The following is a 20,319-nucleotide window of genomic DNA, read 5'->3' on the forward strand; positions in this document are numbered from 1 at the left end:
TCACTGGGCAATGGCTGGAGGGGGTCCAGAGGGGAACTGGCACTCCCCTGCTCCACCCGGGTCCCTCTGTGCTCCCCCTACTAATCTCCCGCCCTGCTCCAGTCTACCATCCTCAAACTATTGGCACACCAGTCAGCTCGTGGTTCCCCATCTCTGCGCAGGAGACTGGCCTAGACAGGATAGTCACTTGCCTGAGATCACACACAGGCCCAGGGCAGGGCCAGGATTCCCACATCCCAACTCTGTGCTCTTCCCCCGAAGCCACACACCCCTGGAGTTCCAATCCCACCCACAGCTCAAAGGCCGTGGGCAACTTCCTTCCTGGGACTCAAGCAGGTTTGAGCAGGAGCCGTCCCGCAGCCCAGGACATAGGCGTGTACTTGGTCTCCCTCACCCTATCGGACAGGCAGGTAGGGCCAAACAACTCTTCATCTGGCAAGGCCAGCGGCCTCAGGGAACGACCAAGCTGGGAAACACACTCACCTCCTCCGGGTCGGTGCTGCTGCGGACTGGAATCTGGCCACGAGAAGGCAGAGGTGGAGGCGGCTGGGCTCTCGTGCCCCTCCAGCACGGCCTCCAGAGCGGCCATTTCCTGCTGCAGCTTTTTCAGGTTGTCTTGCATGGCGTTTTTCTGCTGCAACGACAGGGAGGGTGCAGGGCGGGCGCTGGTCGGGGGACGGCACTCGGGGATGAGGACCCCAAGCCGAAAAGCATCGGAAATACGATATGGTCCGGCCCCGGGCGGCCTGAACCCAATTCCCACAGTTCGACCTCCTGGCACAGCCCGCACCAGCCGGCATCCCCAGCCTGCCGGCCACCCCAGCAACTCTGCCTTGGTGAGGTGATGAGCCCAGCCCCCTGGACACCCTCCCCATCCCCGGCAGCCCCAGAGGCCCCCAAGAGTGGGGAGGAAGGTGTGGGAGGTGTGATCAAACATCTCCACAGAGCTCAGAGCCCTCTCCTGGGGAGGACCAAGCCGGCAGAAGCCTGGCGAAGGCCAGAATCCCGTGGGACCCTGGCTCCCTGCCACGTAGGGCTGGAGATAAGGGAAGGAGCCACTGAGCGGGATGGCCGGAGGTAAAGGCGGCTCCCGCAGCCGGGGCACCAGGCTCACTCACCCACTCGATCCCACGGTCAACTCCTGAACTCTCAGCTGGCTGGGGGGGACCCGTCAGAGGCAAGCCAGACCAACCACCGTGGTCCTGGGCCTTTCTCTCCCCAACTCAGAGCTGGGCTCTACTCCCCTCCTTGGCTCCGGGCCTGGCCTGCCCCACTGGCCAGTGAAAAAGAGACAGACACACTCTTGCTCGGTGTTCCCTGCCTCTCTTTGTTGCGGGCTGCCTCAGGAGGGCACAGGGGCAGCGTGGGTCTGGGCCGGCACAAAGAAGCCCCACCCCTAGCTTTTCCCCCTTCCCCGGGGTCCGTCCCGCCAAAACAGGTGGCTGGCTGGATGGGGCTCTGGCTTGGACAGTGCCGCTGCCTATGGGCTCACTGGGGATCTCAGTGCCCAGGGTGGTAGCATGAGGCCAGCTGACAACTCATTACCAGAATCCCTCCCTCCCCTTCCCCAATTTGTCTCAGAGGCTGCAGCCACCTCCAAACTGGAAATCCCTTAAATAGTGGAGGATTGAAGGGGAAGGAGAGAGATGGAGAGGAGAGAGATGGAGAGAAGAGGAGAGAGATGGAAAGGAGAGGGAAGGAGAGGAGAGGAAAGGGAAGGAGAAGAGAAGAAAGAGAAGGAGAGGAAAGGGGAGGGAAGGTGAAGGAGAGGAGATGAGAGGGAAGGAGAGGAGAGGGAAGGAGAGGAGAGGGGAGGAGAGGAGAGGGAAGGAGAGGAGAGGGAAGGAGAGGGAAGGAGAGGAGAGAGAAAGAGAGAAGAGGAGAGAGAAGGAGAGGAAAGGAGAGGGGAGGAGGGGGGAAGGGGAGAAGAGAGGAGAGGAGAGGAGAAGAGAGGAGCGGGGAGAGGAGGGGGGAGAATAGAGGAAGAGGGAGGAGAGGGAAGGAGAAGAGAGAGGGGAGGAGAAGAGAGGAGAGGGGAGAGGAGAGGAGGAGGAGGGGGAGAATAGAGGAGGAGAGAGGAGGGGGAGAAGAGAGGGGAGGAGAAGAAGAGAGGAGAGGGGAAAGGAGAGGAGAAGAGGAGAGAGGAGAGGAGATGAGAAGAGGGGAGAGGGAGAAGAGAGGGGAGGAGAGGGGAGAAGAAAGGGAAGGGGAGGAGAAGGGAGGGGAGGAGAGAGGAGATATAAAAGCTCTGACAATCACTCAGTATGTCTAGAGCACCTCATAATGTGGGCAGAGCACTATATGAAGCTCTGGCAAGAATCCATCGACATAGTTCATGCCCTCAGGGAGCTTACTGTCAGAGCTTTGGGCAGAGGGAGCCTGAAACCCCGCCCTGCAGTGAGGTCTTCTCTGCCCCTACCTGAGTGGTTAGGATGTCGCACTGTGTAGACAGCGCCGAGGAGTCTTCAGGTTGGCTGGCCTCGCTTGCCGACTCAGAAGCTTCACCTGGGACAACACAGGAGCAAGTTTTGTGGGAGCCACGGCCGGGGCCCCAAGGTCAGAGCACTGGCTGGACCCCCACACCCACCCCAAAGGGGGCCCAGCTCTTTCAGAACAGGGGGCAACAGGCCCAGCAACGGGGGTAGGCATTTCCCGGGACAGGCCGAATGGTGCCGGATTGGGCGCACTCCCCGGCCTGGGAAATTCCCTGCCCCACCACAGCTTGCTAAAATGCCACCTCCTCCAGGGGACCTTCCCTGATCCATCCCTCCCTTTCTGGCCACGCCACCCCCTCAGTTCCTCCCAGATCACATCCATCTACTTGTTTGCTCTTCGGCTGGTGTCTAGTCACCCAAGAACTCCCCGTGGGGAGGAACTGGCTCTGATCTCTCGTCTGTTCCCCAAACGCGGTTTTGGACGCTCTGACCCCAGTTGGTGACTGGTACAGTGCCCTGCTCAAGGGAGGTCCTGCAGATTCGGATTCAATCTCTTCAGAGAGAATGGAAGGACGCACCAAGGCCCAGATGACCAGCCCTCAAACCACAATTCAATCAGTTTCGATCACATGGCAGTCTGGATGCAGCATGGGAAGTGACCCGGGATGGGGTGGCACAAACCCAGTTCCTTTTACCTGAATTTGGGCCTGCTTCCTGATCACCATGGCTTCGTCCTCCAGGGCCGGCGTCCACTTCCCCCTCGGCCCGGTCATCCACGGGCCCGGCCCGGGCAGCCCGGGAGCTTTGCTGGCTTCCCAGGCCCCCGGCTCTGGGTGCTGAATCCTCACAGTTCAACGAGCCAGAGGAAAACAGGCTCTCCGAGCCTTCCGACTCCTGGCTGAGCTCTGGCCCCGGGGAGGCCCCACTGGGTAATGTGGCCGGGTGGACGTCCCTGTGGCTGCTGCCGTTCCTTGGGGCCGGAGTCTCCGCGGGCCGGGCCGGAGTGCTGACCGCCTGCCCACGGAGCAGCTCCTGGAAGCACGGCAGCTCGTCGTCCTCACTGGATAAGTCCTCTTCGGAAGACGCAAGCTTCAGGGCTTGTCTCCGCCGGCCCCGCCCAGGAACAGGGGTCCCGCTGGCCCGCCCAAAGACTGCCGATATCTCTTTGGCATCATTTTCCAAAAGGTCAGCCTGTTCCCTCACCTGCATGTCCCCTCCCAGCCAGTCGTTGGGGGTCTCGGACCCAGCCTGAGAGGCCCGAGCCCCTTCGGCCGGCTGAGGGCTGGACCAGGGGCTGACCAAGGGAGATCCCCTGCCCGGGGTGTCCCTCCCAGGGATGTCCTGGCTCTCCGCAGAGTGGACTGGCTCCTGGGGTGTGGGTGTGGACTCCCCAGGGACCTGGTCCCCATCTATCCCTGGAGGGCTGCCTACCCCTTGGGGACTCAGTCTGGTGGGCCTGGGCCTGGTGTTCCAGCCACTGGCCATTTCCTCTTCACCCACCAACTTCTTGGTGGCACTTGCAGGAGGCTGGAGTCTCCCAGGAGCTCCAGTAGCTGATGAGGCGGTGGGCCGCCCCTTCCCTGGGCTGGAATGCAGAGCAAAAGAGCGGCGGGTGGCAGGCCGGAGTAGATTCTGCAGGTACTGAGAGTCCAGTTCACTGTCCTCCATGCTGGTTCTGGCCCCCAAGGTTCTGCTGGCTGGGAGTGGGCTGGCCGGACCGGGTCTGGCACCTTCGGGGGTAGGACTGGTCAAGAGGCTGGACGAGGCTGAGGCCTGGGTACTCCTGAGTGGGTGCGGCCCCGTCCCAGAGGCGGGCTGCAGCGTCCTGCTCTCCTGTGTCTCACAGTCTGTGTCGGGGACCACTGAGTCGCTTGGGGTCTCTCCCGATGGCACCCCACCCTGGGAGTTCTCTTTACCTCTAGGGGTGGCGGCCAACCCCTGCTCCGGGGCTTGGTTGTGGAGGGTGGGGCCAGCAAACTCCTTGGGGGTGGCGAGGCCCGTGTCGGTACCATCCCCAGCTGACCCGTCTCCTCCCGGGGAGGCCAGGCGGGCTCTCCCTATGGTCCCCTGTGGCTGAGTACCACTGGTCACTTCCTCGCTTGGGAGCCGCTCCTGGCCCCTCCGGAATCCCAGTCGCTCCTCGCTGCTGGGGAAACTACCAATCTGGAGCTCGGGCCATTCAGGGGGGCTGGGAGTGCTGGCCACACCCAGCTCCAGGGCCCGAGCGGCCTTGGCGGGGGCCCCACGGCTCGGCTTGCCCCTGTGGGACTGCCGGGCCTTGCTTTTGCTCCCCGGGGTCGTCCCTCGGCCCGGGGGGCTGGTCTCATGCTTAGCTTCGGCCCCGTGACTTCTGGCTTCTGCCTCCTCCTGGGAGTCTTCCGTACCTCCGATGGCAGGCCGGTCCTGGGCCCTCCCAGTAACGGGGCATTTGTCCTGCCGGCAGCTGGCAGAGGCAGCTCTCGTCTTCATAAAATCCCTGGGTTGCAGGCCCAAGAACGCGGCCCTCCGGTGGGGCCGGGCCTGAGGAAAGCCGGAGGCGGCAGCCTCTCTCAGGGGTGCCCTTCTCCGATAGGTTTTCCCAAACACTTGGTCCTCGATCCTGCTCTCCGGGGGTCTGGAACCCAGGGCTACCGCCTTCACGTCGGGTTCCTCGGAAGCGTCGGACTCTTTATCGCTCAGCCACGGGGACTCGGCTTCCGGCTCCGCTGGCTCCACGGCCCCGCAAAGCCACTCGCTCACCTTTCGGACGCTCTGTTTCAGCTTCTTCCCAGATGCAGGGATGTCGGCCTGATGGCCGGAACTCCCCGGGAGGCCAGCCTCCACCTCCGCCTCCTCCCCCAGGTCCGGGTCCAGTCTACCTCTCTGCCTCCTTCTGCCTCTGTCCTCTTTGCTTCGGCGACTCTGCCCACGCCCAGCAACCGGGCAAACCTCGGCCCCGGTCTGGCAGACAGTGTTGGGTAGAGGGCCGGGGTCCCCAGGCAGGACAGAGCTGGCCCGAGTGGCCCGGCGCCTGGACCCATTTGGAACGGGACTCTCCGGGATCTTAGCCAGACGCCCCTCGGCCCCTTGCTCTTCTGTGGAGTTTGAACCCTCGTGGCCAGACGGCTGGGCATCGATCCCCGCCACGAGCCCCTCGGGCTGCTCTGCGTCAGCTGAAAGGAGCAAGAGCCAGAAAGCAAGTCGGTTAGGGGGTGTTTCCACAAAAAGTTTTTTGTACCGGATGCTACCTGGTCAGAGGCCTAGGCAGTGCCCGGACACGAGGCCTACCGTGGCAGCCGGGGGAGGGGAAGGCAGCATCTGAGGGCGCTGCCAGCCCCTGCTCAACTCACTCCTCATCGCCCTCGGATGTTCAGCCTCCTCCCATCCTTCCTTGTTCCGCAGGGTCTGCCGGAGCCAGAGGCTCTGGGTTGCAGTCCCTGCTCCACTCCTGACCCTCGGGGCAGGCTGGAGAAATTCGCTGGGCCTCACTGGGCCTCAGTAGGATGCATGACAGTTCCCGCCTCACCCAGGCTTCCCGAGCTGTGCCGAGGGCCAGGGGAAACCCCGTCGACTGGCATATTAGGCGTTCCATTTACAAGTTTTCATTCCCAAAGGGTCAGGCCCACCTCTTCTGCCCCAGACCCGTGGCACCGGGGGTAATACGCAGATGCCAGGATGCCACTGACCCCCACACCACAGGATTGGAATGATGGCAGCCCCAGGGACCGAGATCACACCTCCACCCAGAGGCGTTCCCCAAGGAATCTCTTATCTCTCCGCCAACTGCTATTTCAGCCCTTCTGAGCTTCCTGAGAACTTGAGAAGTGGCAAAGCTTAGCGGGAAGAGCGTAGGCTGGGAAGTCAGAAGACCTGGGTTTTAAATCCAGCTCTGTCACTTGCCTGCTGTGTAATCTTCGACAAGTAAGTTGATTTCTCTGGGCCTCAGTTTCCTCATCTGTAAAATGGGGATTAAATACTTGTTTCCCACCCAACCCTTAGACCGTGAGTGTCATGAGGGACAGGCACCTAATTATCTTGCATCAACCTTAGGGTGTAGTAAGTCCTTAACAAATACCACCTTTATTACTACAGCTCTGCCGCTTACACTGTGTGCCACCCTCCCTCTATCCTTCCCTCCTTCTCCTCCTCCTCTACCCCACCAACTCCCTTCCCTCTCTCCCTCTCCTCATGCCCCCATTCCCTAAACAGCTCCCTCTTCCTCTCTAAAATCCCATCTCCTCCAAGAAGCCTTCCCTAAGCCCTCACCCCCAGCCCCACAGCACTTTATTTTAAATGGCATTTATTAAGCGCTTACTATGTGCAAAGCACCGTTCTAAGTACTTATGTACATATCCTTATACTCTCCCATTTCTTCTATTTGTAATGTCTGTCTCATTTAATCTGCAAGCTCTGTGTCTACCAAACTCTGTTATATTGTACAAGAAGCAGCACGGTGTAGCGGATAGAGCATGGGCCTGGGACTCAGAAGGTCATGGGTTCTAATCCCAGCTCCACCACTTATCAGCTGAGTGACCTCGGGCAAATCACTTAACTTCTCTGTGCCTCAGTTACCTCATCTGTAAAACAGGGATTAAGACTGTGAGCCCTCTGTGGGATAGGGACTATGTCCAACCTGATTGGCTTGTAGCCACCTCAATGCTTAGTACAGTGCCCGGCACAGAGTAAGCACTTAAATACCACAATTATTATTACTCTCATTATTATTATTGTTATTATTCTCCCAAACGCTTAGTACAGTGCTCTGCACACAGTAATACTCCCACAATACCTGGAGCCCTTATAATAATAATAATGATGGAATTTATTAAGCGCTGGTTATATATTTTATACACTCTAATACTCCCCCAATCTGGAATTTAAAGTCTGTCTCCCACACTTAGACAGTAAGTTCCCTGAGGACAAAGACCATGTCTTCTAGGCATTGTACTCTTCCAAGTACCTTGTCCATTCATTCAATCATATTTATTGAGCGCTTACTGTGTGGAGAGCACTGTACTAAGCGCATGGGAAGAACAAATCAGCAACATATAGAGACGGTCCCTACCCAACAACGGGCTCACAGTCTAGAAGGGGGAGACAGACAACAAAACATGTAGACAGGTGTCAAAATCGTTAGAACAAACAGAATTGTCCAGGGCCCCTAACTGTGGACTGGTGGTTCTAGGGCAGGCTTGAGCCACATTTGTCCTGCCCCCACGAAACCAGGAGAGCCACCACCCCTAGCAGGCCCCCCACGTCAGCCGGGCAGTTGGAACTGGGAGAATAACTGGCCCCCTGCCAAACCCTCCCGGATCAGTTGTCCCAATCCTGCCCTCTCCCTCTTCCAGGGTCCTTCTTGGCTCCCACCCCCTCGTCCACCCAAGGGAGCAGCTGCAACGGCCCTCACAAAAGACTTCCAAGAGGCCTTCTCACACTAAGGCCCCACCTTTCCTCTTCTCCCACTCCCTTCTGTGTCTCCCTGACTGGCTCCCTTTGTTCTTCCCCCCATCCCAGCCCCACAGCACTTATGTACGTATCTGTAATTTATTTATTTGTATTGATGCCTGTCTCCCCGCCTCTAGACTTCATACTCGTTGTGGGTAGCGAACGTGTCTGTTTATTGTTGTATTGTACTCTCCCAAGCACTTAGTACAGTGTTCTGCACACAGGAAGCGCTCAATAAATACAATTGAATAAATGAATGAAAATGCCTAAAATAATAACAATAATAATAATGATGGCATTTATGAAGCGCTTACTATGTGTAAAGCACTGTTCTAAGCACTGGGGAGGTTACAAGGTGATCAGATTGTCCCACAGGGGGTTCACAGTCTTAATCCCCATTTTACAGACGAGGGAACTGAGGCACAGAGAAGTGAAGTGACTTGCCCAAAGTCGCACAGCTGACAATTGGCAGAGCCGGGATTCGAACCCATGACCTCTGACTCCAAAGCCAGTGCTCTTTCCACTGAGCCACGCTGCTTCTCGTGGGGAAAGAACAAGGAGATAGATTTAGGATCCTACATGCATAGTCTTATTATTTTCTCTCAAGTACCTAGAACAGTGCTCTGCACAGAGTACGCACTCAGCCAGCCAATCAGTAACATCTATTGATTTGTTGTTTCCCCATAACCACCCATCCTCTGGGGCTCTGGGCACTGAGTGCAGTTTCTGGAGAAGAAACAGACCCTCCAGCTTCTTCCATTTCCCACTGGGACCCGCAAAGGCAGGGAAAGTGACTCCTTGGGCAGGCCAGGAGGCTAGCGGAGCTCCATAAGCATCAGTTTCCCAGCGTGTGGGACTACTGGGGAGCCCCAGCCGGACTCAGGCCTCTCAGATGCCCTCCCTCAGCCCCGCCGCAAGCAGATCAATGGGGTGTGTTTCTTTATATTACTGTCCATCTCCCCCTCTAGCCTGTAAGCTCTTTCTGGGCAGGAAATGTGTCTACTAAATCTGTTGTATTGAATTTTCCCAAGTCCTTAGTTACAGTGCTCTGCACATGGTAAGCACTCAATAAATACAACTGATTGGATACAGGTCAGTCAGTTGTATTTATCGAGTACTATGTGCAGAGCACTGGACTAAGCACTTGGGAGAGTACAGTATAACAATAGACACATTCCCTGCCCACAGTGAGCTTACAGTCTAGAGAGAGCGACAGACAATGAAAATAAATAAATGACAACTATGTAAATAAGTGCTTTGGGGCTGGGAGGGGAGATGAATAAAGGGAGCAAGTCAAGGCACCGCAGCAGGGAGTGGGAGACGATGAAAGGACGATTAAGTCAGGGAAGGCCTTGGAGGAGATGTGCCTTCAATAAGGCTTTGAAGCGGGGGAGGGTAATGTCCGTCAGAGATCTCCCCACATCAGGACTCTAACCCAGTAGAGTGGGGCGGGGAGGGTCTCACCATGCTCGATGCAGACATCGTTCTGGTCCCGGGCAGGGTCCTGGGCAGGCCGAGGGTGCTTCCTCCTCTCTGAACTCCGGGGAGCCCGTAAGCTGGCTTCCTGTCAACGAACAGAGGCAACGGATCATCTACGGAGAACAGGAGGCCCCACCCCTTTACCCGGGCCAGCAGACGGAAGCACGGACCCTGGAGCCCAACAGACACATCTCGGCGCTAAAGATGTCCAGGGAAATACATTTGACACTGGGACTCAGGAAGGCCACTAGAGTAACTGAAACTTTTCTCCTGCCCCTGCCCCTCATGGGTAGATAATACACCAGGAAAGACCAGGGGGACGGGGCAGAGGCCTAAGGGAGGACCTGGTGCTCCTGGGGGTGGGGAGGAGGGAGAGAAGGAAAAGAAAGGCAAGGGGGAGTGATTGTGTCAATAGCAAAACAATCTTCCTGTTCTGCCTCTTCTCAAATTTCATCCCTTTTACCGGTGCCTCAACTCTACCCCTTCTCACCCCCTAAAATCCCAAGTGCCCACTCTTCTTCTTTCCCTAACCCCCAGAGTCAACCCCTCCTTCTCTGATGGCTCTTGTCCTGTCTTCAAACATGCTGATCTCCCCTGTATTAGAAAAACCCTTCTCTGCATTCCACTGCCCCCATTCAACTATCACCCCATCTCCTTCTGCTCATTCCTGTCCAAACTGCTCCAAGCGTATACGCTTGCTGCCTCTCCTTTCTTTCCTGTGTCGACTTGGACTCTTTACAACCCAGTTTCCTCATTCTTCACTCCACTGAGCTCGCTCCCTCCAAGGTCACCAGTGCCACAGCTAGCAGACGCTACTCCATTCTAATCCTCCTTAACCTTTCTGCTGCCTTCGATGCCGTGGACCACCCCCTTCTCCTGGAAAACGAATCTTGGTTCTACTAGCACAGCTTCTCTTTCACCAGCTCTTTTTCTGTCTCCCCATCCAAACTGTGGGGGACACTCAAGGCCCTGCCTGGATTCCCTTTCTTTATCAATCTGCACTCTCTCCTAGGGAGTTTTTTCCACTCACCCAGCTGCAGCTACCCTGTATCTGCCAACTTGGTTGTAATGTTCTCTCCCAAGCACTTAATACAGAGCTCAGCACATAGTAAGCGCTCAGTAAGTACCACTGATGATGATCCACCAGCATCTCTAGCTCAGTATGTCCCAAACTGAACCCCTCCCCTCCAGGATACTCCACAAATACCACTGACAGACCCATCTCAGCGCATCAATTACGGTCGTGGAGAGTTCTCCACCTGGAGCTGTGGGTTCCCCTCTCTGCCAAGGCAGGGAAGTCGAGCTCTGGAGGCTTTTCTGACCCAGTGGGCAGGGCATTCTGTCAACGCAGTCCAGGGCCCAGCATGCTGATACCGAACCCCTGTGAATGGACCAGAGGGCGCTGGGGGAAGGCCGGGACAGGCTGCTGATGGTGAGTGGGGGGCAGCTTTAAGGTAAGTCGGTGTCTGCCCGGTACAGCTTCAGGAGTGGTCAATGAAACTGGAAAACAAGCGAGCCCAAGGGACGGGGGAAGCATTCCCAGAGGTGGGGAGTGCCAAGGGCCACCCAGATACTGATCTGCCTGGTGGCCTGTGGCCTACCCAGATGAGTCAGACCAGCTCCTGCCCGCTTCCCTGCACATGGCTGCTCAGAGTCCACCCCCCAAAACGGCCTTAGCATAGGAGTTGAGGGCTGGGCTTAGCCTGGCAGTCCTCCCCAGAGACCAGCCTGGGCTGGCATCCCTGGCAGTGACCCCAGAAACAGCCTCGGGGTTGGGGTCGTTGGGCCCCATAAGGCCCTTCGAGGCTGGCACCCTCGGGTTTGACCTTGGGGCTGGGGAGACGAACCAGGATGCTCCACCTCTCCTGCAAACATTTTCAACTCACACGGAAATATCTGCCAACATTTTCCTTTGAAACTTCAGAAAAATCAAGGCACGATGCAAGCAGGCTCTCAACTCCCTCTGACACCCCCCCCCCCAATCTCAAACAGCATGGGACTGGCTCAGTCCTGCCTTGTCTGGGCACCTAAATGCCCAGCCCTGCAGGGCCTTGTGGGGCAAGAGCCCGGTGCCCAGGAGGAAGACGACTTCGCCCTGAAGCACTTGAGGCCACCCAGGGTGGGCATCAGGAAGGGAGGGGAAGGAGTCTCACCGTAGCTGGACCTCCTTGGCTGTTGGCTTGGTCCTTCTGGGCTCTGCTCCCGTAACCCGAAGTCCGAACGGTGGGCAGGTCTTCCTTTGCGTGCTTAGGAGGGGGACTACCGCTCGACTCCTGGCTGCTAGAAACTGCCGGGTAACAAAGTCAGGAAAAGCCCGTTGTTGTTGCCTGGGTGGGGCAATTCGTTGGCTAGCATTCCCTGGGCAGTGCGATCTGCCAGGGCAGGGGCCACCTGCACCCAAGCCCTGGAAGCTGGATAACCCTCTGGTGGTCCCTCACTGGCTGCTTCTTGCATCCCCTGTGACTCCTGCCATCTCCCTGCCTTTTCTGACGAGTCAAGTGGAGGCGGGACCCAGGAAAGGGGAAGAGGGCAGGAGCTTAGAGCTTCCTTCTTGCCACAGCCAAATAGTCATCTGCTCCCCCTGGTCCTCAGTGGGCAGGCCTGCCCAGTATCACAGATGCAGTTCCCTGCTGGGAAGGCAACGGGGGAGAGGCTAGAGAACCCAGCAGCCTGGCTGCAAAGGCCTGGGAGGGAACCATCAAACCTGGAGTAGTGGTGCCAACGGGCAGGGTGTCTCCCCCAGCAGACCCCCCCCGGGAGCACTCACACTGGATGCCCGTGTCGCGTTCAAAGGCACGGATGGTGTGCCGCAGGCCTTCCACCAGTTGTTGGAACCTGGGGCTCTCCTGGAGACTCCTGCAAAGAGAGCATTGGCCAGGCGGGGAAGAAGCTTGGGAGTCTTCTCCGGGGGTGGGCGGTGAAACGAAACCTCTAAAGGGGGTGATGGTGCTTGTGGCGGAAGGAGGGGATGGGAGGCGGGAGTGACAGAGGGTGCCGATTCATTCCTACGGCTGGTTCGACGGTGGCCCCAAAAGAGGGTCACAGCCCCACTCACGGAGCACTTCCACTCTAAAGGAATCATCCCCCACTGCTTGCCCAGCGGAGGCGGGGCAGGGTGGAGAGGTCCTCTGCGTTGAGCTCCAGGGTGGGGACTCTCTCGGCCACAACTTCTGCTCTCCCTGCCCCGGCCTCAGGGGCCACTTGGCCCTCCCAGAGCAGGACCCCAACACAGGCCGTGGACGGGCGGTCAGGCCGCGGATGGAGGAGGAAGTGACCTGTCCCACCCAACCCATCTGCTCATCAGAGCAGCTTCCATTTCCAAGGAGCAGCTGGGCTGCGAGTCATTCTGGCCGCCTCCGGACAATCCCTCTGGAGGTCCTCCGCCCGGCTCCCCATCTCCCCGGAAACGTCAGAAAGTAATTCCCAGCTGCAGTGAGATGAGCAACTCTGCACTGCCTGCCTGCTGAGAAGCCAAGGCAGGTTAACCGCACCATCGCCGAGGAACTTGCACTTTCTCCAGCGGCTCCTTCCCCCGCCCCCCTGCCCAAATCACGTACCTCCTGGTTACGTCATTTTTGCATAAAGGGCACTGGGAAGGGCCTTTCTTCTTGCGGAGAAGCTTCAAGATGCAAAACCTACAGGAAGAGGAGAAGAAAACTCTGCAGTTTTCTTTCCTCCGGGAAGGGAAGCGACCTAACCCAGGCGGAACCCACGCCCAGTGGCCCCAGGAGGACAGTCTCCTGCTTGTTCCCTAGGCCAAGCAATCACTAGTACGTACTGAGCACTTAAGAGAGTGGCAACTCTGTGTGTTGGTGGGGGTGGCCAGGGAGGGGACAGTCCTGGTAACAGCAGCTTTGTTAGCAGCTCCGGGAGCACTGTCATTTTTTTCTCTCTGAACACAGCAGAGGTGCGAACAAAGGCGCCGGCACTACCTGGGGGTGAGGAGGAGGGGGGCAGGGCGAAATGGGGGAACACTTACTTGCAGAAGATGTGGTCGCACTTGGTGGACACCGGCTCTCTGATCAATTCCAGGCTGGATCGGGCCGGGAGAGAAGAAAACCAAAGTTAGGGACACTGTCCCGGTGGGCTCTGGGGGTGGCCAGAACGGCCGCCTGTGGGGTCCCCGTGAGGAGACCGCGGGCGCTCGGCCAACTCCCACACCGGGATCATCGGGCATGGCCTGTCGCCAGCACGGCACCTCGGCCCAGAGCTCCCAGGGGTCAGGAGGAGCTGGGGAGGCCCACCCTGGTGGAATGGGCCTCAAGGACATGGAGGACAGAGACCTTCGGCGAGGACAGGGACAGTTGATCCTCAGGACGAGGAGTCTCTTACCACTGAGCTAAGGGTTCCCCACTGCCGCCACTCCCTTCTTGCCTCCACTTGGAAATCCTGCGGCTGAGGATGACCCGCCGCTCCCACACCCACAGCAGACCTCAGGCAGAGTGAGACTGTGCCAACATGTGCCAGGGGCAGGAGGGCAAACCAATCAATGCGCAAGGGCGACTTTCTCCAGGACACTCCGGGAGATGAGAGATCCGGGTTCTAGTCCCAGCTTAACCCCGGAGGCCTTGGATAAGTCCCTGAACCTCCCAGCACAGGCCCGGGAGGCAGGGGACCTGGGTTCTAATCCCGGCTCTGAGACCGCTTTGTGACCTCGGGCAAGTCACTTCACTTCTCTGGGCCGCAGTGATCCAAGAATAGAGATTCAATCCCTGTTCTCCCTCTCCCTTAGACTGTGAGTCCCATGTGGGACAGGGACTTTGTCTAGAGAAGCAGCATGGCTTACAGGAAAGAGCATGGGAGTCAGAGGACATGGGTTCTAATCCTGGCTCTTCTCTTGCCTGCTGCGTGAACTTGGGCAAGCCCATGTGGCTTAGTGGCAAGAGCCTGGGCTTGGGAGTCAGTGGTCACGGGTTCTAATCCCGTTTCTGCCACTTGTCAGCTGTGTGACTTTGGGCAAGTCACTTAACTTCTCTGGGTCTCAGCTCCCTCATCTGTAAAATGGGGATGAAGTCTGTGAGCCCTACATGGGACACCCTGATTCCCTTGCATCTACCCCAGCACTTAGAGCAGTGCTTTGCACAGAGCGGTTAACAAATGCCATTATTATTATTATTATTCTCTGTGCCTCAGTTACCTCTTCTGTAAAATGGTGATCAAGACTGTGAGCCCCATGTGGGACAACCTGATTACCTTCTTGTATCTACCCCAGCGTTAGAACAGGGAACAGAGAAGCAGCGTGGCTCAGTGGAAAGAGCACGGGTTTTGGAGTCAGAGGTCACGGGTTCAAATCCCGGCTCCACCAATTGTCAGCTGTGTGACTTTGGGCAAGTCACTTAACTTCTCTGTGCCTCAGGTACTTCATCTGTAAAATGGGGTTGAAGACTGTGAGCCCCCTGTGGGACAACCTGATCATCACCTTGTAACCACCCCAGCACTTAGAACAGTGCTTTGCACATAGTAAGCGCTTAATCATTTATTTTTACTTTGTTAGTATGTTTGGTTTTGTTCTCTGTCTCCCCCTTTTAGACTGTGAGCCCACTGTTGGGTAGGGACTGTATATGTTGCCAACTTGTACTTCCCAAGCGCTTAGTACAGTGCTCTGCACACAGTAAGCACTCAATAAATATGATTGATTGATTGACTAATAAATGCCATTAAAAAAAACAAAAAAAAACCCAGGGCTTGCCACATAGTAAACGCTTACCAAGTATCATTATAATGAATAATAATAATACTAACAATAATCTGGTTACCCTGTAACTACCTCAATGCTTAGTACAGTGCTTGGCACCTAGAAAGTGCTTACCAAATACCGCAGTTGTTGTAATTGTTATTACTCTGGGCCTGGTCTCTCAGCTGCAAAATGGAAAAAGGAAGATAGCCTCTCACAAGGGAAGTGAGGGTAAAATGAAGCGAGTTGGGAGCCGCACACATTTGAGACATCCTTGCTGTGATCAGAAAAGGTGCCCGCTCCTTCTAACACAGGTGGCTTCTCCAGGCTGCACTCCTGTAGCCAGAAGACATGGGTGTCTCACCCAGCCCTCTGTCTTTTGTGGTATTTGCTAAGCGCTGATAAAAGACTATCAGATCGGGCCCAATCCCCTTCCCATATGGGACTCAGTCTAAGTAGGAGGGGGAGAAGGTATTCGACTCCCGATTTACAGAGGAGAGGAGTGAGGCACAGAGCAGTTAAGTGATTTGCTTAACTAAGAGCTCACCTCCTCCAAGAGGCCTTCCCAGACTGAGCCCCCTTTTTCCTCTCCTCCTCCCCATCCCCCTGCCCTACCTCCTTCCCCTCCCCACAGCACCTGTATACATGTTTGTACAGATTTATTACTCTATTTATTTTACTTGTACATATTTACTATTCTATTTATTTTGTTAATGATGTGCATTTAGCTTTAATTCTATTTATTATGACGACTTAACACCTGTCCACATGTTTTGTTTTGTTGTCTCTCTCCCCTGTCTAGACTGTGAGCCCGTTGTTGGGTAGGGACCGCCTCTATATGTTGCCAACTTGTACTTCCCAAGCACTTAGTAGAGTGCTCTGCACACAGTAAGCGCTCAATAACTACGATTGAAGAATGAATGAATGTATGAATTTGCCCAAGGTCAAACAGCGGAAAAGTGACAGGACTGGAATTGGAATCCTCATCCTCATACTCCCAAGCCCGTGCTCTTCCCACTAATCCATGCTGCTTCCCTCAAAGTGGGTTTGGAGAGCTAGCCAGGCCTACCAGGCTCTGCAGATCTGCCATCGATTTCCCCAGCACCCCAATCCCCACTGGGGTGGCAGAAGCCCTTCCCAGAAACAGCCCAACAGGTTCCAACCTGTCCACCCGGGGGGCCGGCCGAAGTTGGCAAAGGGTCCGCTATTAGGGCTGACCCAGGATGGGCAATCAATCAGTGGTACTTAAAGAGTGCTTACTTTGTGCAGAGCACTATACTAAGCGCTTGGGACAGGACAATACAACAGAGTTGGTAGACAGGATCCCTGCCCACGTGGAGCTTATAATTCGAGTGGGGAAGAGGATATAGAAATAAATTAAGGATGGATTGATGAATCCTGGGGGCAGCGTGGTAGCAGTTGGGATGTTTCAACTCCAGATGGGCGATGGGAGTTTAGTAGCAGCCAACAAGGAGTTGGGGGGCAGGGGCGTAGAGAGCCCTCACGGTCGCTCTCTGCTCCCTTGAAAAGAGCTCCAGTGAGAGGGCCTGTGTTGGGGCAAGTGGGGACAGGAACATGGGGGAGGGGAAGAGGAAGGGGCAGCAGGTGAAACTCAGACTCGTTTCAGGTCCACGCACAGGTGAAGCGCAGATGCAGGCGGCAAGCCCGGACTGAGAGGAAGAAGAATCCGTTCTGGCCGGGAGCTGGGGGAGTCTGCCTGTGACCGGCCAGGCCCGTGGATGACCCCTGTCCAGAAATGAGATTATCGAGGCCTTTCCCCCTCCCTCCCCTCGTCTTTAGAGTCAAGCCCTCCGGTGTGTCTAACTGGCAGCTAAACTTGCCAGGACGATGGTGAGAACATAATTCTCTTAATAGTAAAGGTAATTATGGTACTTGTTAAGCACTTACCATGTGCGTAGCACTGTTCTAAGCGCTGGGGTAGATACAGGTTAACCAGGTTGGAACCCAGTTCATGTCCCACATGGGGCTCAGAGTTTTAATCCTTATTTCCAGATGAGGTAACTGAGGCCCAGGGAAGTGAAGTGACTTGCTCAAGATCACACAGCAGACATGTGGTGGAGCTGGAATTAGAATCCAGGTCCTTCTGACTCCCATGCCCGGGCTCTATCCATAAAAACCACATTGCCCACTGGGTTGGAGGTCAGTGAGGAGGCCTGGAGGCTACCATGTGGGGTGCTCTGCCTGCTCCCAGAACAACCTCAGGATTCTTTTTGAAAAAAAAGGTACTTGTTAAGCGCTTACTACGTGCCAGGCACTGCACTTAGCACTGGGATAGATACAAGATAGTAGGGTTGGACACAATCCATGTCCCACTTGGGGCCCACAATAGTAATCCCAATTGCACAGATGAGGTAACTGAGGCCCAGAGAAGTTAAATGACTCACCCAAGGTCACACAGCAGACAAGTGGTGGAGCCGGGATTAGAACCCAAGGTCCTTCTGAATCCTGGGCAAATGGCTCTATCCAGTAGGCAACGCTGCTTTGCTGCAGTTTCCTCCTCTCCCCGGGCCAGCAGTCCCTGCAGCCTAACTTGGGTGGCTCCCTAGTCGGGGGAAGGGGGGGATCTGCCTCTGTTCGCGGTAGGGGGGATGTCCCTAGATACAATGGGTTTGGGGCCCCTAGTCTGGGTTCCATTGGACTAGATCTTGGAAGCCACTTGCTCCCTCTCCCCCTTTACTGTGCCTGCCACCCTTGGGGGCCCAAAGCCCTTCTGGGGCGCAGGAAGGGGCAGTGCCCAAGGCCTGGCTTCTGACACAGCCTGGAGAGCAACAGACAGCCCCGAGCATCATGGTCCACGCCTCTGCTCACCCGGCTCCGTCACCCCAAGCTCCGGCCAGCCCCCGTGTCTGTTCCCTTCACAGCCTGGTCTGCTCCTGCAGCGAGGACTGGGCTGGGCTCCCCCAGACGCTGTCTCAACACCCCTGGTTTGCTGGGTGGAGGGAGGGAGAGAGAAAGGGAGGGAAGGAGGGAGAGAGAAAAAGGGAAGGAGAAAGAGGAAGAGAGGGAAGGAGGGAGAGAGGGAGAGAGACAACAGCCTCACTGGACCCAAAGAGTTCTGTTAACTCACCAGATTGGACACTCCAAATTCTTCTGCATGTCGGCCAACACGCCTTGAACCTCCTGGACTCCAACTGCAGGGAAGTCCATCTCTTCCCTCTTCAACCAAGTCTCCAACATCCACACGCACAAGCACACACACACACACAAAAAGAAGTCAGAATCAGTTACTAAGCACCGCAAAATGCTTTCGCTCTACGGGGCTTCCAGAGGCTGGGGCTCAGCTGGAAGCCTGGGACTCCAGGGAAGGAGCCTCCAGCAGCTGGGTCTGAGCAGCAAATCCGGTTTTGACAAACTGTTATCAGCTGCTCCAGTCAAGGGGGTAGGGGGGAAAGCATTACCATGAAGGAAAGCACTGCTAGAGTACTTTGGCAAACCCAAAATGCTACTGAAGTTATCGCAGTCCTCCTCCTCCCCGCTTCATCCCATCAGGGTCCTGATCACCCTGCTACCAGTCCTCACCAAGCCTATGGCCAGCATGTACTTGGAGGGGCAGGCACTGGTCACCCTTATGGACACCCACCTTCAGAGTTAGAGATGGACCATCCAAATGACCCTCAACTCTCCCCCTTCGTCATCCTTGACTCCCCCCCACCACAGTGACCCAGCATGGACCATCCACGCTGAAAAGTAGCATGGCTCAGTGGAAAGAGCCTGGGCTTTGGAGTCAGAGGTCATGGGTTCAAATCCTGGCTCCACCAATTGTCAGCTGTGTGACTCTGGGCAAGTCACTTCACGTCTCTGGGCCTCAGTTACCTCATCTGTAAAAAGGGGATTAAGACTGTGAGCCCCCCATGGGACAACCTGTAACCTCTCCAGCGCTTAGAACAGTGCTTTGCACATAGTAAGCGCTTAATAAATGCCATTAATACTATTATTATCCAACACCCCTAACTCTCCCCTCCAACTCTAATTATGGTATTTGTTAAGCACTTACTATGTGCCAAGCACTGGGTTAGGTACAAGTTAATCAGGTTGGACAAAGTCCATGTCCCACATGGGCTCACATTCTTAATCCCCATTTTACAGATTACGTAACTGAGGCCCAGAGAAGTTAAGTGATTTGCCCAAGGTCACACAGCAGGCATGTGGCAGAGTTGGATTTGAACCCAGGCCCATGCTCTATCCACTGGGCCACGCTGCTTACCCCAGTGACCCAGCAGGGACCATCCCACACCCCTAACCCTCCTCAGTGGCCCAGCACTGACAATCTTCTCCATCTCTGACTCTCCCCAGTGACCCAGCACAGACCATCTCACACTCCTAACTCTCTACTCCAGTGACCCCGCAGGGACCATCCCACACCTCTAACTCTAACTCTCTCCTCTCCATCCCTGACTCTCCCCAGTGATCCAGCATGGCCCATCCCATAGCAGTAACATGTTGTAGTGGGTAGAGCTCGGGCCTATTCCGGCTCTTCCACTTGTCTACTGTGTGAACTTGGCCAAGTCACTTCACTTCTCTAGGCCCCAGTTACCTCACCTGTAAAATGGGGATTGAGACTGTGGGCCTCATGTGGGATAGGGACTGTGTCCAACCTGACTTGCTTCTATCCACCCCAGCGCTTAAAACAGTGCCGGACACAAAGTTAGTGCTTAATAAATTATCCCTTCTCTTTATCCCTGACTCTCCCCCTGTGACCCAGCACGGACCATCCCACAGCCCTAACTCTCCCCAGTGAGCCAGCAGAGGCTATCCAACTCAGCAGGGAGGATCGACATTAGACCCCAGCTCTCCCCATGTTCAAAGGCCTTCTAAAATCCCCCAATCTCCAACGAGCTACCCTAATTAATTCCCAACACCCAGGTTATAAGCAATCCAACAGCACCTCTGGCACAAATTTATTTATATCTATCTTCAGCACTTGGATAGACACATTAATTCAACTGTACCTTCAATTACCATAATTATTACTCTATGTGCAAATATGTCTGCCTCCAACATCCTTCTGGGCAGGAAAGGTGTCTCTTGGGTCTGTTGCACTTTCCCCAGAACTCAGTACAGTGCACTGCATCCAGTGGGCACCCTTTAAATTATTATTATTATTGTATTTAAGCATTTACTACATGTCAAAGACTGTTCTAAGCGCTGGGGTAGATACAAGTTATATATGTCGGACACAGTCCCTGCCCCACACAGGGCTCAGTCTAAGTAAGAGGGAGAAGTATTGCATTCCCATTTTACAGCTGAGGAAAGTGAGGAACAAAAAAGTTAAGTGGTCACGCAGTA

The 20,319-nt window shown here is 55.8% G+C and overlaps 1 protein-coding gene across 1 annotated transcript in view; it reads right to left on the minus strand.

Annotated features, from left to right (window-relative positions):
• The window catches only part of BRCA1 (BRCA1 DNA repair associated), a 37,411-nt gene extending 19,223 nt beyond the window's left edge, over nucleotides 1-18,188 (minus strand). Inside the window, exons 1-9 of the mRNA XM_038753886.1 lie at nucleotides 18,101-18,188; nucleotides 13,318-13,371; nucleotides 12,896-12,973; nucleotides 12,106-12,194; nucleotides 11,492-11,625; nucleotides 9,324-9,423; nucleotides 3,131-5,587; nucleotides 2,420-2,505; nucleotides 484-634 (exon numbers count right to left, since the gene is read on the minus strand). Coding sequence (XP_038609814.1) covers nucleotides 484-634; nucleotides 2,420-2,505; nucleotides 3,131-5,587; nucleotides 9,324-9,423; nucleotides 11,492-11,625; nucleotides 12,106-12,194; nucleotides 12,896-12,973; nucleotides 13,318-13,371; nucleotides 18,101-18,180 — 3,229 coding nt within the window. The 5' untranslated portion in view covers nucleotides 18,181-18,188. The remainder of the gene's footprint in view (nucleotides 1-483; nucleotides 635-2,419; nucleotides 2,506-3,130; nucleotides 5,588-9,323; nucleotides 9,424-11,491; nucleotides 11,626-12,105; nucleotides 12,195-12,895; nucleotides 12,974-13,317; nucleotides 13,372-18,100) is intronic.
• Between the last annotated feature and the right edge of the window lie 2,131 nt (nucleotides 18,189-20,319).

Source organism: Tachyglossus aculeatus, chromosome 11 (assembly GCF_015852505.1).
Source record: "Tachyglossus aculeatus isolate mTacAcu1 chromosome 11, mTacAcu1.pri, whole genome shotgun sequence".
Classification (NCBI taxonomy): Eukaryota; Metazoa; Chordata; class Mammalia; order Monotremata; family Tachyglossidae; genus Tachyglossus; species Tachyglossus aculeatus.